Here is a 16,152-nt window from a genome sequence, read left to right on the forward strand (position 1 = left end):
CCGGCATGCACCGCGCCGCAGGCTCCGCCCCCGCGGAGCTAGGACCCCCGGCGCGCGGGCAGTCGCCCTGGAGCCCGCCTGGCGGGGAGAAGCCGGCTGCGGCGTGGATTGAGGCAGGCACGCGCGGGGGCAGCCCCCGAGGGCCGTCCCAGAGGCCCCCGCGCCGCAGGGGGCCTAGCAGGCAGCGCCGCCTGCCGCCGCACGTGCCTGCAGCGCGATGCCCAAATCCAAGCGCGACAAGAAAGGTGAGCGGGGGGCCGCGGGGGCGCGGCGGGCGGCTGAGCCGCGGGCTGCCGGCCGCGCTGCGGGGAGCCGGAGCCTGCCAGGGCAGGGAGCGGAGAGCGCGGGGCGTCGGCGGCCCTTCCGCGGCTTGCGCGCCACCTCGCCGTGGCCCTTCCCCACCCCGGCCTCGGCCCGGCGCCCCCCGCGCCCTCGCCGCCCGGTCGGACTTGCTCCCGGATCCGGCCCTGGTGCTCGCAGGGCCTCTGCGTGGCTCGCTCGTGCCCGGGTCGCCCTGTGGTTGGGCCTGGCTCCGCCACCAGCTCCTGGGAGGCGGTCGCTGACCACTGCGCCGGGCGGTAGCGCCTCTTGCATCCCGGCCCCAGCACAGTCGCTGGACGGATGCTTCGGGGCCTGGCGCTCGCGGTGTTGGGGGGGCGGCAGGTGCAGCAGGCGAGGCCTAGGGCCTTCGCGGACTTTAACGATTTGGTCGTGGGAAATACATCCCCCCCCCCCAAAAAAAAAAAAAAAAAAACACCAAAAGTCAAACCAGGTCACATCGTGATGGGTCTCATGAGCTAAATAAAAGGGAGACCGAGCAGTGATGTTATTCCGTCTAGTGCATCCAGGGATGGTGTCTGATGAGCCAGTAAATAAGCGCACATCTAAGGAAGGGAAGTGAGCGGTCCTCGGAGCTCCCTGGGAGAACGACTGTTGCAAGGGGAGGGAAGATCAGGGGCAAGAGGCCCGTGTGGCTGGAGCAGAGTGTGCAAGGAAGGGGCGGTGGGCAGGGCTTTGGCTTTCACACCCAAGGCTGGAGCACAGGGATGACACACTTGGACTTTTTTTTTTTTTTTAAGATTTTATTTATTTGAGACCCAGCATGAACAGGGCGAGGGGCAGAGGGAGAGCGAGAAGCAGACTCCAAGCTAAACGCCAAGTGTAGGGACGCCCGGGTGGCTCGGCGGTCCAGCGTCTGCCTTCAGCCCGGGGCGTGATCCTGGAGACCCGGGACCGAGTCCCCCATTGGGCTCCCTGCATGGAGCCTGCTTCTCCCTCTGCCTGTCTCTCTCTCTCTCTCTCTCTCTCTCTCTCTCTCTCTCTCACTGTCTCATGAATAAATCAATAAAGTCTTTAAAAAAATTAAAAATGCTTTAAAAAAATATTCTCTCTCCCCATGTTCATCTGCTCCTCCCCGCCTCTCTCTCTCTCTCTAAAAAAGTTTTTTAAAAAAATCATCCTGGTTGCCTTGATGATAATAGATTGGGGAAGGTGGAGATAGAAGGCAAAGTTGGAATGAGCGAGATCAGCAGTAATGTAAGACGGGGGGTAGGGCTGGCTTGGTCCGGTTATAGCAGTGGAAATGGTGGGGAATGGACAAGGGTGTTTGGTTTTCCCTCCCGCGCTGCCCTTGCCCGGACTGGTGTGATTGCCAGTCTATGTATGTGCCTTGTGAGTGCCAGGCGGGATGAATAAGGAGAGGCCTATTCCTGGGGGCACCCACGGCTTCGCATTTGATGCCCCGTTAAGTGTTTGTGGGATGATTGGGTTCTGTAGAGGGAGCTCTGGTGAGATCTCACAAATCCCATATCTTTCTGGTTAAGAAGAAATTGAGCCCCTAGCTCTTGGGTAGAGGTGCTTGCCCTCCCCACAGAGACACTGCTTTATCCAGGAGTCCAAACTGCAGAACAAGATGTAGCAGAGGAGACAGAGTCCCCAGATTTCATCATGCCACAGCTGAGGCCACCAAAGATTTTCTCTGTGCGCCGTGGTGGAGAGCAGATAGGGAGCTGCCTCAGCCAGCTAAGTCTGCTAAGTGCCACTGAAAGCACTCCAAGGACAGGAGCGAGCCCTGCCCCCACGCCTCAGTATCCCCACTCGGATTTGTAGTTTAGCCTGAGAGGAGCGCAGGACCACCTGGTTCGTTAAGTAACAGGAAATGTGCCAGGGATCTCCAGGCTCAGGAACACTAGAGAGGAGGCGCTTGGAGGACCCTGGGAATACAGAGCCTTGCCTTTCCTCCTGCCAGCTTGGTGCAGCTGAGCTACTGAAGGGGAGAGGGAAATGAGTCTGCAGGGCCTCTGGATTCGCCTCTCATCATCTCTCCTTTTCTTTGTATTAGTTTCCTTAACCAAAACTGCCAAGAAAGGCTTAGAACTGAAACAGAACCTGATAGAAGAGGTAAGAGCTCATTCTTTTTATTTTCTTTATTTTTCATTCTTTTTATTGTTCCAGACCTTGAATTTGGTTTCTAAAGGTGCCTCTGGGGCTGCCAGAAAAACTGTTTTAGAAAAAAAAACAACACACCACCACAGGGTGCTGGTTCAGCCCTTTTCCCCCAGCAGCAGCAGCATTAGAAACTGCCGTGGCAGTGATTTCCAGCTTTGACAGAGCTCTTCCTCTGTGCCTTGCACCCCACTAAGTGCTCCATGTGTGCTGTGCACCCCGTCTTTGCAGTGTGCCTGGAGGAGTTACCACTGTCTTGCAGCTAGGTGACAGAAGCCTAGGGAGATTTGGTGGCCTGCCCAATGTCAGAAAGCTTTGGAGTTATGGGGGGGCCTAGCTGGCTCCATTGGTAGAGCATGGGACTCTTGCTCTTGGGGTCATGAGTTCAAGTCCCATGTAAAGTAGATTACTTAAAAAAACAACAGTGGGGTTATCAGATGTGAGTAAATGCGCCAGCCCACTGTCCACACTACTGCAGGCTGCGTGAGAGGAGAGTCTCCTCCGGCACGATGATTCCTTTTCCTTGAGACCACGTCATCATCACTGCAGCCAGCAATATGGGCAGAGCAGGGCTGGTGAGCCACCTCCCCTTGGGAGTAAATAATGAGACTTTATAGATTTCCATTTAGCAGGAGTCTTCCAAGTGTAGCTAAGTGTTTCTAGGTTGTCAGTTAATGGGCAAACCAAAGCGATCCATTCCACTCCCAGGCACAGGTAAGTCAGAGACCTGGAAGACCATGGGATTACTGCTTACCCTGCACTTTGAGATCACACCTGCCCTGCCTCGGGGGAGCCCCTGTAATCTTTGAGCTTGGCTTCAGTGACAGAAGTAAGGAGGAAACAACCAGATTAGAAGCCTCCAGCTCTAAACTTCCACGGCTGTTAGGGACCTAGAGCAGATTCTTCCCCTTCTGAGGCCCAACCCATGCTGCCCCTTGAACTCCAGAGCCCCATGAATTGTCCCATAGCTTCGGAAATGTGTGGACACATACAAGTACCTTTTCATCTTCTCCGTGGCCAACATGAGGAACAGCAAGCTGAAGGACATCCGGAACGCCTGGAAGCACAGCCGGTAAGTAGGCAATGGGATAAGGGTCTTTCTGAGTAGGGAAGGAGGCAGGATGCTCTCCAAGCACAGGGGTGGTGATTGACCCTCGGGTACCTGGGTCCCACAGATAACCACCTTCGTGAGGACAAAGTGCCACACCCTCCAGAGGCACTTTTTAACCGTTACAGCTGCTCTTGCCTTGAGCTCCTTGCGGGGAGGACTTGGTAGTTGTTTGGGAATGTTGGAACAGTGATCCCTCAGGAGAAGGGACTCCCTTCCCCTGGGGTCTGATCCTTTTAGGAACATCCCATCAATTTTAGAATGTGTACTCCAGGATGCACACGAGGGCAGGCTGCGTGAGCCACACGGCAGGTACCCGTCGTTGGACTGAATCTGTGTTGGTACAAGTGCTGACCCTGGTCTGCCTCAGACCAGTAAATGTGCCTCTTCCTTACATCCAGACTGGGAAGTCTAAGGGATCACGAAATACTCACAGTGGGCTGCTAGACTAAGTATTGTGAATATTGAAATAATGAAAATAATGAAAGGGGTCCTTGGCTGTGGACAGTGGGCTGGCAGGGCTACATGGAAGGAGTAGGAGCCTCTGGCCACACCTCCTGCTGCGGAATAGCCTGGGCCTGAGTTCCGGCTCCAGAGGACCAGAGCCGGTGTACAGGCGCCTAAGTGGGGGAGGGTCTGTGGGGCACTTCTTCACAAACCCATTTTCCTCCGTAGAATGTTCTTTGGCAAAAACAAGGTGATGATGGTGGCCTTGGGTCGAAGCCCAGCTGATGAGTACAAAGACAACCTGCATCAGGTGAGTTTCTGGCCATATGGCCAGTGGAGGGATGGGGAGAGCAAAACCTCACTTAAGGTTCGGTTCTCCTTAACCCCCAACCCTAGGTAGTCCCCCACGCCCACCACCTGACACCAGCTGTGTCAGCCAAAAACATCTGCAGATACTGCCAGATGTCTAATGGGATTGGGCCCCTTTCATTCTGTAGGTCAGCAAGAAGTTGAAGGGTGAGGTCGGCCTGCTTTTCACCAACCGCACCAAGGAGGAAGTGAATGAGTAAGTGTTTTTGCGATGTAGCAGGGAAGGAATAATCCGGATACTTTGTACAGTATGGAGGCACTGAGTAAAAACTGGTTCCCAGAACACCGCTCCTGAGTCTTCGTTCTCTGCAGCACCGTGCTCCACGCTGATGCCTGTCTGACTGGGAGGGGAGGCCAGGCCAAGGGAGCCTGGCTTCATGCGGGGAGGTGGGCCAGTCAGGAACCTCCCCTCCTACCACTTGTGTTTTCCCCAAGGTGGTTTACAAAATACACGGAAATGGACTTCGCTCGAGCAGGAAACAAAGCAACTTTCACCGTGACCCTGGACCCGGGGCCCCTGGAGCAGTTCCCCCACTCCATGGAGCCACAGCTGAGGCAGCTGGGCCTGCCCACTGCCCTCAAGAGAGGTATGGGGAAATCACAGCTTAGCTGCTGGGAACACAAGCTCCCAAACCCGACACATGCCCTCTGGCCCCTGTGGCTGAGCAGCCTATTTCTGCCAGCCTCCACTGTCTCAGGTGAAGATGGGACTAAATGACCATCTCTTGGTCGAGGCAAGAGTGGACAGTAACTTGCAGCCAGGACACAGCATCTAAGGGGCGTGAGGAAGGCATCCGCCCCACAGCTCCTCCTGGGCAGCTGCACACTTGTGGATTTAGCCTGAGTGTGCAAGGGAGGGTGGGGGACCAGCCAGCTCAACCCAGCTCTGGGCAGCTGGCAGAGAGCTCTGTGGGGACCCGTTCCCCGTAGGTGTGGTGACCCTGCTGTCTGACCACGAGGTGTGCAAGGAGGGTGATGTGCTGACCCCAGAGCAGGCCCGCGTGCTGGTGAGTACTCCCCCGCCGCAGTCGGTGTGCTGTGGCACCAGGTACTCTGGCCACTTAGAGTCACACCTGCTCCTCCTCATCACTGGTTCCCTGTGTCTCTTGCAGAAGCTTTTCGGGTATGAGATGGCTGAATTCAAAGTTACCATCAGATACATGTGGGATGCACAGTCTGGAAGGTTCCAGCAGATGGGAGAGGACTTGCCCGAGAGTGCCTCCGAGTCTGAGGAGGAAGAATCCGAAGGGGAGGACGATGACTGACAGGCCCTGGACCAGGACTGAGGGGCGCCACCCACTGGGCAAACAGCAGGGAGGGCGAGGGACGGACTGCTTTTCTGTAAGGAATATAGCTGTCTGCAGGGTGGCTCCCGTGGACAGCAAAGAGAACTTTTCCTAGAAAAAAGGCCTCAGCTTTGGGCTTTTGTTTTGATTCCGGATTCCTTTTGTTTACCACGAGCCAGCTTCCAGGGCTCCTGCTTGACGTGACGGCTGGGAACGTGATAGCCACCACCAGAGCCAGGGCTTCTCTTCTGGCCCTTGTGCCCCTGCTCGAAATGGGAGTTTGCCAAGGGATAGAGGAACCCTGGCCACCCTTCCTACCCTTTTCTTTCTCTTCCTCCACCTGCACCCCTGTCCCCACCCAGCCAGCGCTGAGAGTCTCACAGATGGTAAGTAGCCAGACACTTGTGCTGAGACCAGAGTAAAGCCACTGCTGACACCCGGAGCACATAAGAAAACTGCCCGTAGCATCTTGGTAACTTTTATTCTTGGTAGCGACTCATGGTCGGGTTTTGCACAAATTATTATTTGCGTGAGAAACTCAGAATGAGAAAATCTACTTCAAGGCATACAGCCCTCCCCGCGCCGGGTGATGGCGTTGTACGTGCCCTGCAGGTAGAAGGACCAGCCTCAGGGGGTGCACATGTCAGGGAAGGGACCCCAAATCTTCCCTGGCAGAGCCTGCAGTTCAGACCCTAACAATCCTAGGACCTTAACAATCCGGGCATACATTTAGTGGAAAGGAAGCTTCAGTCATTCAGCCCACACTCTGAGCACCAGCCATGGGCTGGACGTGGAATTTCCACCCACCAGCCAACAGGACAAGGTCCCTGCTCTGAGAGATTTAATAGCCAGGTAGAGCGTCAGCACGTGTAATCGAGAAAAGAAGCAATCACAGTCCACTAAGTTCTGTGAGCAATGTCTGACACCAAGTAGAAGTACAGACATTTGTTGGATGAACGAGGAGGCTCTGCTGGGGCATCGGGAAAGGCTTCCAGGAGACGAGCCACCTCAGTGAGGCCTGAGCACTTACTTCTCTACCAGGGAGAAGGGGAAGAGTGGTCCAGGCTAACGCACTCGGTGAGAGAGCAGGAAGGAAGGGGCCAAGGAACACACGCAGGCGGCAGGGCAGCCAGGGCCAGAGGGAGCAGGTGCCTCCTGGACAAGCTAAAGGGCTTGTACGACAGCCCCATGGCACCTGGGAGCACCTCCAGGCAGTCAGCAGGGGAGTGGCGGGGATGGAGAGGGCACAGGAGGCCGTCGGAGGGGCCAAGAGAACCCGGGGATCAGCAGCAGCCCTGCAGACAGGCGCCTGAGGCCCCGGCCCTCACCTGGTACACGGTGGGCAGGACCCAGCCGTTGCTCCTGCAGAGGGTGCAGATCTCAGCCACCTCCCAGGCGGCATAGTTGGAGAGGCCCAGCTCCACGAACTTGCCCTGCGGGGGAGAGGTCCCCATCAGAACCCACCGCGGCCCAGGACATTAGGGGAGACAGGGGCGGGCCCCGTGGGGCTGGGGTCTGTCCCCAGCTCTGCTCTGGGACTACCCTGGTGCCTCCCCTCTCCTGGGTGATGACAGGGCGAGGAGAGGAGCAGCAGACCACCTCCTGGAGCTCGGGCCTGGCCTCACCTCCTGGTGCAGCTGGTGGCAGGCCCGCAGCGTCTCTTCCACGGGGGTGTCGTGGTCAGGGGCATGTAGGTAGAAGAGGTCCACCCTGGAGCACTGCAGCCGCTTCAGGGATGTGTCCAGCTGGGCCCGGAGACTTTCAGGCTTCCATGAATTCTCATCCAATGGATTGGCCTTGGTGGCGATTTTCACTGTGGATGGGCAGGGAGGGGGGGGGCGGGGAGTGCGGAGTGAAATGAGAGTTCAGGCCAGTTTACCAAACACTGGAGGGAGTCCAGAGTAATGACTAAGAGAAAGACCTGGGTTCCTATCCCAGCTCTGTCATTACTAACTGTGACCTTGACCGAGTTACCTAACCTCTCTCAGCCTCGTTCCTGTCAACTGTAAACTGGTAGTGACGGTGGTACTATCTTGTGTGGTGGTCCCAAGGATGGATCAGAACTTGAATGGGCGTGCTCATTGTCATCCTCACTAGTGTCATCACTATGACAGATTATTTCCCAGACCTAAGAGCTGGTAAGCCCAACAGTCAGTCTGCCCTCGAGGCCTCACTGTCCAAGGGGCTGCATTGCAGTGAGCAGGGATGTGCGCCAGGTGCTGGGGGCCCAGGGCCTACAGGAGGAAGGCCCCCTGCGAGCTCAGGGAAGGCCTTTAGAATCTGCATCTTGGTCTCCAGTAGGAAGTCAGAGGCTGCCAGCTGAGGAAGGATGGGAAGTTCACTCCAGAGGGTGATGACAAGGACAAAAGCCCAGAGAAAAAGAACATGGTGTGTGAGGAGCCACGCCTGTGGTTCCAGGGAGCTAGAGCACCAGGTCCAGGGGGCACACAAGGCAAGAGAAGGGCCATAGATGTGATACAAAAGCCTTCGAGGGCGCCCACAGAATCTGGACTTTATGGGGCCATGGGAACCTCTGAACACTTCCCAGCTGAGGAGCTAAGTGGTCAGTTCTGTTTTGTTTTGTTTTGCTTTTAAAGATGATATTTATTTATTCATGAGAGACACACAGAGAGGGCAGAGGGAGCAGCAGGCTCCGTGCAGGGAACCCCATGCGGGACTCAGTCCCAGAACCCCGGGATCACGTCCTGAGCTGAAGGCAGACACTCAACCACCAAGCCACCCACCCGGGTGTCCCCAGTTCTGCAGTTTTGAAAGATAAATGTGAAGGAAGCGTGGATGAAGTGCCTCGGGCAGCAGGTTGGAGTGGGGTGACCAGCAAGGAGACCATGACAGGAAATCAGGAGAGAGAGGCAGGAGGCCACAGACGGGCCCCAAGGTGGGAAATCCAGAAATCCATCTGAGAAATATCCCAGAGAGAAGAGGCTAGTGTTCTCCCGCCTGCGCGCACCAGGCCGGGGTTAATTTAATACTTTGCTCTCTGGCCCTCAGGAAGGATCCTAGGTGGCGGGACTGATGGGGGCGGGGGGCTCCCCGTGGACTGGAGGACTGCTCGCTTGATATTGTTCTGTTCCTCCACCTCTTTTTCGTGTGAATTAAACTTCAGATCTGAGGTTTAAGGGCCTTGGCCTCGCCAGCCTGACCAGAAGGAGAGAAGAGAAAAGGAGGGCTTGGAGAGAAGAAAAAAAAAAAAAAAAAGACGTTGAGAAATAAGCCCCAGAGGGGTCAGAGGAGCATCCAGGTGATCTAGAAACACGGGCATGTTGCCAGTTGTTCCCAGTCCAGTGCGCTGTGAATCACCAGAGAAGCCAAGCGAGCCTGGCAGAGGAGAGGAGTGTGAGCGAGAGACGAGCGGGTGCTGACAACGTTACTGTTACTGAACAGTACATTGCTGAACTCCAGGTACCTGCCAGGCGCTGCCCCAGCTTTTCTTTTTTTTTCTTTTTTTTTTTTTTTTTGATTTTTATTTATTTATGATAGTCACAGAGAGAGAGAGAGAGGCAGAGACACAGGCAGAGGGAGAAGCAGGCTCCATGCAGGGAGCCTGATGTGGGACTCGATCCCAGGTCTCCAGGATCGCGCCCTGGGCCAAAGGCAGGCGCCAAACCGCTGTGCCACCCAGGGATCCCTGCCCCAGCTTTTCAAATGGCACCGGACTGATGATGGACGGTCCCCTGCCCTTACACAACCCCCCCTTCGCCGTATCTGCTGGCTCCAACAACCCGGCACTGCCAAATCCCAGTGCCTTGGCACACCCACTGGCCACACCCACAGCACTAAGGCCTGTCCTCGTCCTTCTTCCAGCAAACTCCTCAGGTTTTCAATGTCAATGCTCCCTTTTGCGGGCTTGCCGTCCTTGCCCAGCCTCTCAGCTCTGTGGGGTGGGTTCCCCTCAACTTGCCTTCTACAACCTCAGAGGCTAGCACAGGAATGTTAGAGACCCCACCACCCCCACACCCCATTACCGCCCACTGAGGCTCCCATGACTGAGCATGGCACCGGGATCCCCGGGGAGCAAAGTCTAGGGCCCAGAGCAAGGAGGAAGCAGATCCCCCACAGGTTCCAAAGTCTGATCATGGGGTGCCAGGGTGGGGAGCCAGGGAATGCGGGGACAGGAGGGGCCGGGTTCCAGCAGATGGGCCCGCACGGGGCACTTGCGGGGGCCGGGAAAGGGGGTAGGGGCTCCCCAGCGCCACATCAACGCTTTCGGGGGGGCCCCCAGAAGACCTGTGACCAAGTCCTTTCCAGACTGGGGTGGGACATTGCTGGAGGGAGGCTCCCGGGCGCCCTTCCCGGAAGGGAAAAGGAGAGGAAAGGAAGGTGGGGACAAAGCGGTGTCCGGAGCGACAGGTGCACGGGCCTGAGAAGCAGGGTGGGGGCTCCCGGGGCTGCGGGGAACCCGCCGTGCAGCCCAGGGTCCAGGCCGCCCACGATGCTCTCCGACCGGCCTCTGCTGTGCGGGAAGGCCGGGGCCAGCTCAGGGGGGCCGCGCTCCGGGACCATCTCCGTGCTGCCCAGCACGTGGCGGCCACGTGTCCCCCCTCCCTCGCCTCGCCCTGAACCGTCCCAGGGCCCCGGGGTCGTTCGGGAGGGGGCTTTCCTGGGCGCTGCAGAGCCTGGAACGAGGCCTGGGCCGGGGGCTCGGGCCGCCCCGACCCTCGGCCCCGGGGGCTACTCTGTGCATCTCCCGTGGGGACTGGCCAGTGGCCCCAGCTCGCACTCCTGTGCAGTGACACGGTCAACTATGCAAACAACTGCCCGCCTCGAATCACATATCCCCAAGCGAAAACGCCAGTCAAACCTGGAGGCAAGGGACACCCCGGTGGCTCAGTGGTTGAGCATCTGCTTTCGGCCCAGGACGTGACCCTGGGGTCCCGGGATCAAGTCCCGCATCAGGCTCCCCGCATGGGGCCTGCTTCTCCTCTGCCTGTGTCTCTGCCTCTCTCTCTCTCTCTCTCTCTCTCTCTGTGTGTGTGTGTGTGTGTGCGTGTGTGTCTCATGAATACATTTTTTTTAAATCTTAAAAAAAAAAACATGAAGGCAAAATAAACACTTTGTTCAGACGAGCAGGTGCTTAGAGCATTCATAGTAGCAAAGTCACCCTACTAGATAGAAGTATCGTTAGACGGAAGGAAATTTTAATTTACACTCGCAAAAATGAAGTCAAGGTGGGTCAACATAAAACATGTTCATTTTCAACCATTGTTTTTAGGTTACTTACATCAGTAACCTCTACACCCACCGTGGGGCTGAATTCACAGCTCTGGACGTTAAGAGTCACATGCTCTTCCTACTGAGCCAGCCAGGCGCCCCTCATTTTTAACTTTTTAAAAAGATACTGCGTTTTTATAAAGTTAATCATAAGCTTACCAAATGACTCAGTAAAAACCTATGTTCATACAAAAGCCTATATATATACACCATTGTTTCCTATTTTTTTAAATTTAAAACATTTTATTTATTTATTCATTAGAGACACACAGAGAGAGGCAGAGACACAGGCAGAGGGAGAAGCAGGCTCCATGCAGGGAGCCCGATGACAGACTCAATCCCAGGACCCCAGGATCATGCCCTGAGCCAAAGGCATACACTCAACCATTAAGCCACCCAGGTTCCCCTACACCAGTGTTTTTTAGAGGCTTTATTTGTAGTAGACAAAAAATTGAAAACAACCAAAATGTCCCTCAACTGCAGAATGGATAAACTGCATTGAATTAACTGATAAATACAGTCACATGGATAAATCTCAACTGCTGAGCTACATACTGGATAATTCCAGTATGGAATTTACAGGACATTCCTGCAAAGACAGGGCTAGAGAGACCAATCTAATCAGTCCTTCCCAGGCCTTCTGGCAGGAAGACAGAAGGATGGGGTAATGGAGCTCTTCTACATCTTGATTGTGATGGTGATTATGTTGGAACTTTCTGAACTACACCCCTGGGGCACCTGGTTGCCTCACTCATGGAGAGCATGTGATTCTTCCTTAGGATCTGGAGTTCAGGCCCCACCTTGGGTGTACAGATTACTTAAATAAATAAAACTTAAAGAAAAAAAAAAGAGCTATACCCTTAAAAGCGTGAACTTCATAGCGTGTAAATTATATGTTAATACAAACATAAAAAAGCCCACGTTGGGCCCCGTGCTCAGTGGGGAGTCTGCTTCTCCCTCTCCCTCAGCTGGTACCCTTGTTTGTGCTCTCTCTCTGTCAAATAAATAAAATCTTTAAAAATAGGGGATCCCTGGGTGGCTCAGTGGTTGAGAGTCTGCCTTGGGCCCAGGGCGTGATCCTGGAGACCCAGGATCGAGTCCCATATCGGGCTCCCTGCATGTCTCTGCCGCTCTCTGCCTCTCTGTGTGTTTCTCATTAATAAGTAAATAAAATCCTTTAAAAAAATATTTATAAATAAATAAATAAATAAATAATAAATTTCTCAAATCAATGATTTAAGCTTCCATTTTAAGAAACCAGAAAAACAAGAGCCATTTATTTATTCATGAGAGACACACAGAGAGAGAGGCAGAGACACAGGCAGAGGGAGAAAGAGGCTCCATGCAGGGAAACTGATGTGGGACTCAATGTGGGACCTGATTCTGGGTCTCCAGGATCACACCCTGGGCTGAAGGCGGCGCTAAACGTCTGAACCACCCGGGCTGCCCCAAACAAGAGCCAATTAAATCCAAAGTTGGGACAGAAATAATACTGATAAAAGCCAAAATAAATGACATGTGAAATGAAAAATTAAAAAAAAAAAACAGAAAAAACTGAAGCAAGGTTTTCGAAAAGATGAATAAAATTGATAAACTTCCAGTTAGACTGATCAGGAATAAAAGATACATATTACCTACATCAGAAACAGGAGGGATGCCTTGGTGGGTCAGCAGTTGAGCGTCTACCTTCGGCTCAGGGCGTGATCCTGGTCTGGGGATCGAGTCCCACATTGGACTCCCTGTGGGGAGCCTGCTTCTCCCTCTGCCTGTGTCTCTGCTTCTCATGAATAAATAAAGTCTTTAAAAGAAAAAAAGAAGAAACAGAGGAAGAGACATCACTACAGAGAAATTAAAATAATAAGCAAATATAGAAATCTTTATGTCAATAAATTTCATAAATTAGATAAAATGGAAAAACTCGAGACACCTGGGTGGCTCAGCAGTTTGGCACCTGCCTTCCACCCGGGGTGTGATCCTGGAGTCCTGGGATCGAGTCCCACGTTGGGCTCCCTACATGGAGCCTGCTTCGCAGAGGGAAAAAAAAAAGGAGAAACTCCTTGAAAGGCACAAACTACCAAAGCCCATTCAAGAAGAAATAGAGGGGTGCCTTGCTGGCTCAGTCGGTAAAGCATGTCACTCTTGATCTTGGGGTTGTCAGTGTGAGCCCCACAATGGGTATAGAAATTACTTTTAAAAAATAAAATCTTAAAAAAAAATAATCTGAGCCATATATTTTTTTAATATTTTATTTATTTATTCATGAGAGGCACAGAGAGAGAGGCAGAGACAGAGGCAGAGGGAGAAGCAAGCTCCTCACAGAGAGCCCAGTGTGGGACTCGACCCCAGGACCTCAGGATCATGCCCTGAGCCAAAGGCAGACATTCAACTACTGAGCCTCCCAGGCGTCCTGAGTCATATCATATGTTAAAGATACTGAATTCTTTCTTTTTCTAAAAAGAAGATTTTATTTTTAACTAATCTCTACACCCAACATGGGGCTCAAACTCACAACCCCAAGATCAAGAGTCACCATCTATACCAACTGAGCCAGCCAGGCATCCTGAATTCTTTTTTTTTTTTTTTTTTTAGTTTTTAGTTTTTAATTTTTTATTAAGAACGGGGTGCATGAGTGGCTGTTGGTTAAACGTCTAACTGGTGATTTTGGCTCAGGTCATGATCTCACAGGTTGTGAGATGGAGCTCTGCCTCTGGGTCTGTGCTCAGCAGGGACTCAGCTTGAGATTCTCTCCCCCTCCCCCCACTCGTACTCTTTCTCTCTCAAATAAATGAATTTAAAAAAAAAGAAATATAGATGACATACAATATTATATTAATTTTAGGTGTACAACATAGTGATTTGAGAATTATGTACACTGTGAATTGCTCACCACGGTAAGTGTGGTTATTATAGACTATATTCGCTATGCTGTACTTTTCATCTCCAGGACTTATTTACTTTATAACTGGCAGTTTGTACTTCTTTATCCCCTTCACATATTTTACTCATCCTCCCATCCCCTATCTCATGGCAACCACCCGTTTTTCTGTATTTATATTTCTGATTGTTAATTTGTTTTTTCTAGATTTCACATATAAGTGAAAACATGTGGTGTTTGTTTTGTTTTGTTTTAACTCATTTCACTTCCCACCTTTTAGGTTCATCCATGTTACCACAAATGGCATCATTTGTGTAAAGCAGCAGTTGAGATAGTCTCAGTCTCTAGGTGGATGGACTATTTATTCATGAACATGGCTAAGGTCTTGGGGACCAGGCTCTGTCCTTGATTGGATCTTTTTTTTCTCCCCTTGATTGGGTCTTCTAACATCATACCACAGTAGTTCTTTTTCAGACGTGACCTAATTTTCATGGTTTTGATTCAGAAAGAACTTATTAAGGATGGGGATGTTGGGTCAGAGAATTAGAGCTTCCTCTTAAATGACACAGTCTATCTACTAAAGCCTAATAATAGAGTGGCTCAGAAGGTATGCATTGTGCAACAGAAAGATCCAGGTCAAAGTTCAGAGGACACAAATACCAGTGATGTCTACATGACAAAGCCTCTAATGAGCTGTGTTGATTATTATGGACACCTATGATTCTTTGGGGGTTTGAATGGGATAGAGGATCTGAAAGTAGAGCTTGATTTATAGCTGCCCAGACCACTTTCAAAGCTTTTTACTTTAGGAGGCTTCTTTCACGTTTATTTTTATTTTTTGAAAGGATTTTATTTATTTATTCATGAGATACACACACAGACACAGAGGCAGAGACACAGGCAGAGGGAGAAGCAGGCTCCCTTCAGGGAGCCCGATGTGAGACTCGATCCTGGCACCCCGGAATCACACCCTGAGCCAAAAGCAGATGCTCAACTGCTGAACCACCCAGGCGTCCCTCACGTTTAGATATTTATCTAATTACATGATACAAAGATTTGATAGAATTTCCAGGTCAGAATGTGCTGTCCTTGGGCCGTATTAATGTTAGGCTTTATCCTTCATGACTCAGGGCCTCAAGCCAATAATTTGTCTTATATGACTTGTGAAAAGCCTTTGGAAGCGGCCTACATAGCCCCACCTAAAGATTACTTGAGGGATGTGGCTTGAATTTTGTCCTCAATCAAGACTTGTCCATTTTTTTTATCTGTGCTTGGACGGCATGCAATGAGACCATTGTCTTATGTGGGAACCACTATTAGAATACACTCTTAGTTTCATTATTGTAATGGAATATGTGGACATCTCTCAGCAGATATTATTGTGCTAGCGTTTGACTCATTAATGAAATAATCAATCCAGGGGAGTTTTAAATAACTCAGCAAAAGGAAGAGCATGCGTATTTCATACCTTGCCAGGTGAAAGCATATTTGCCTTAATGGATATGGAAAAGAAGACATTGGGGATCCCTGGGTGGCACAGCGGTTTGGCGCCTGCCTTTGGCCCAGGGCGCGATCCTGGAGACCCGGGATCGAGTCCCGCATCGGGCTCCCAGTGCATGGAGCCTGCTTCTCCCTCTGCCTGTGTCTCTGCCTCTGTGACTATCATAAATAAATAAAAAAATTAAAAATATATATAAAAAAAGGAAAAGAAGACATTATCAAATCCAATGTCACATACCAAGTGCCAGCAGTGGCAACAATTCAGTCACCAATGGTCAGTGCTGATGAAGTAGGAGTGGTGACTTTTTACTTAAACCTCAGTAGTCCATGATAATTTGCCAAGTACTACTATCTCTTTTCAGAGATAGGGCTGTTAAACTGGGAGATAGCACTGTAGTAATCCTTGAATGATGAATATGTTTTCCTTTTTCTTTTTTTAAAATATTTTATTTATTTATTCATTCATGAGAGACATAGAGAGAGAGGCAGAGACACAGGCAGAAGGAGAAGCAGACTCTATGTAGGAAGCCCGATTCGGGACTCAATCCCAGGACCTGGGGATCACGACCTGAGCTGAAAGCAGGTGCTCAACCGCTGAGCTAGCTACTCAGGCATCCCTCTTTTCTTTTTAAAAAGATTTTATTGGAGTATGGGCAGCTCCCTTTGATGATTTCTGCTGAATTTATGAAAGCAATCTGTGGGGATTTCGAATCATGACTGATTCTCAAAAGCATGTCAAGGCATTTGCACCTTGCTCAAGTAATTCTAAATGGACATATCAACTATGCAGTCCAGTGAGGGAAATGGCCAATGCACTCTCAACAAAATACTCAAAAGCTCTCATAATAATTTCAGTTCAGTCCATAAGTACTGATCCTTTTATCCAGAAGCCA

General features: G+C 51.7%; 1 protein-coding gene across 1 annotated transcript; it reads left to right on the top strand.

The window, feature by feature from the left end:
- Positions 1 to 113: 113 nt before the first annotated feature.
- Positions 114 to 5,803, top strand: MRTO4 (MRT4 homolog, ribosome maturation factor). Its single transcript, XM_055332778.1, has 8 exons — positions 114 to 245; positions 2,342 to 2,400; positions 3,414 to 3,517; positions 4,229 to 4,310; positions 4,498 to 4,565; positions 4,805 to 4,956; positions 5,300 to 5,376; positions 5,482 to 5,803. The coding sequence occupies exons 1-8, from the start codon at positions 218 to 220 to the stop codon at positions 5,632 to 5,634; spliced, it is 723 nt and encodes a 240-aa protein (XP_055188753.1). The 5' UTR covers positions 114 to 217; the 3' UTR covers positions 5,635 to 5,803.
- Positions 5,804 to 16,152: the final 10,349 nt, after the last annotated feature.

Source organism: Nyctereutes procyonoides, unplaced genomic scaffold (assembly GCF_905146905.1).
Source record: "Nyctereutes procyonoides isolate TBG_1078 unplaced genomic scaffold, NYPRO_anot_genome, whole genome shotgun sequence".
NCBI classification, from domain to species: Eukaryota; Metazoa; Chordata; class Mammalia; order Carnivora; family Canidae; genus Nyctereutes; species Nyctereutes procyonoides.

What these genes read in the sequence shown, in the direction of transcription:
- MRTO4 (XM_055332778.1), top strand. Translation starts at nt 218, where the DNA reads ATGCCCAAATCCAAGCGCGACAAGAAAG. An exon ending in AACGCCTGGAAGCACAGCCG is followed by an intron (nt 3,518 to 4,228) that starts GTAAGTAGGCAA and finishes TTTCCTCCGTAG; the next exon opens with AATGTTCTTTGGCAAAAACA. An exon ending in GCCCACTGCCCTCAAGAGAG is followed by an intron (nt 4,957 to 5,299) that starts GTATGGGGAAAT and finishes CGTTCCCCGTAG; the next exon opens with GTGTGGTGACCCTGCTGTCT.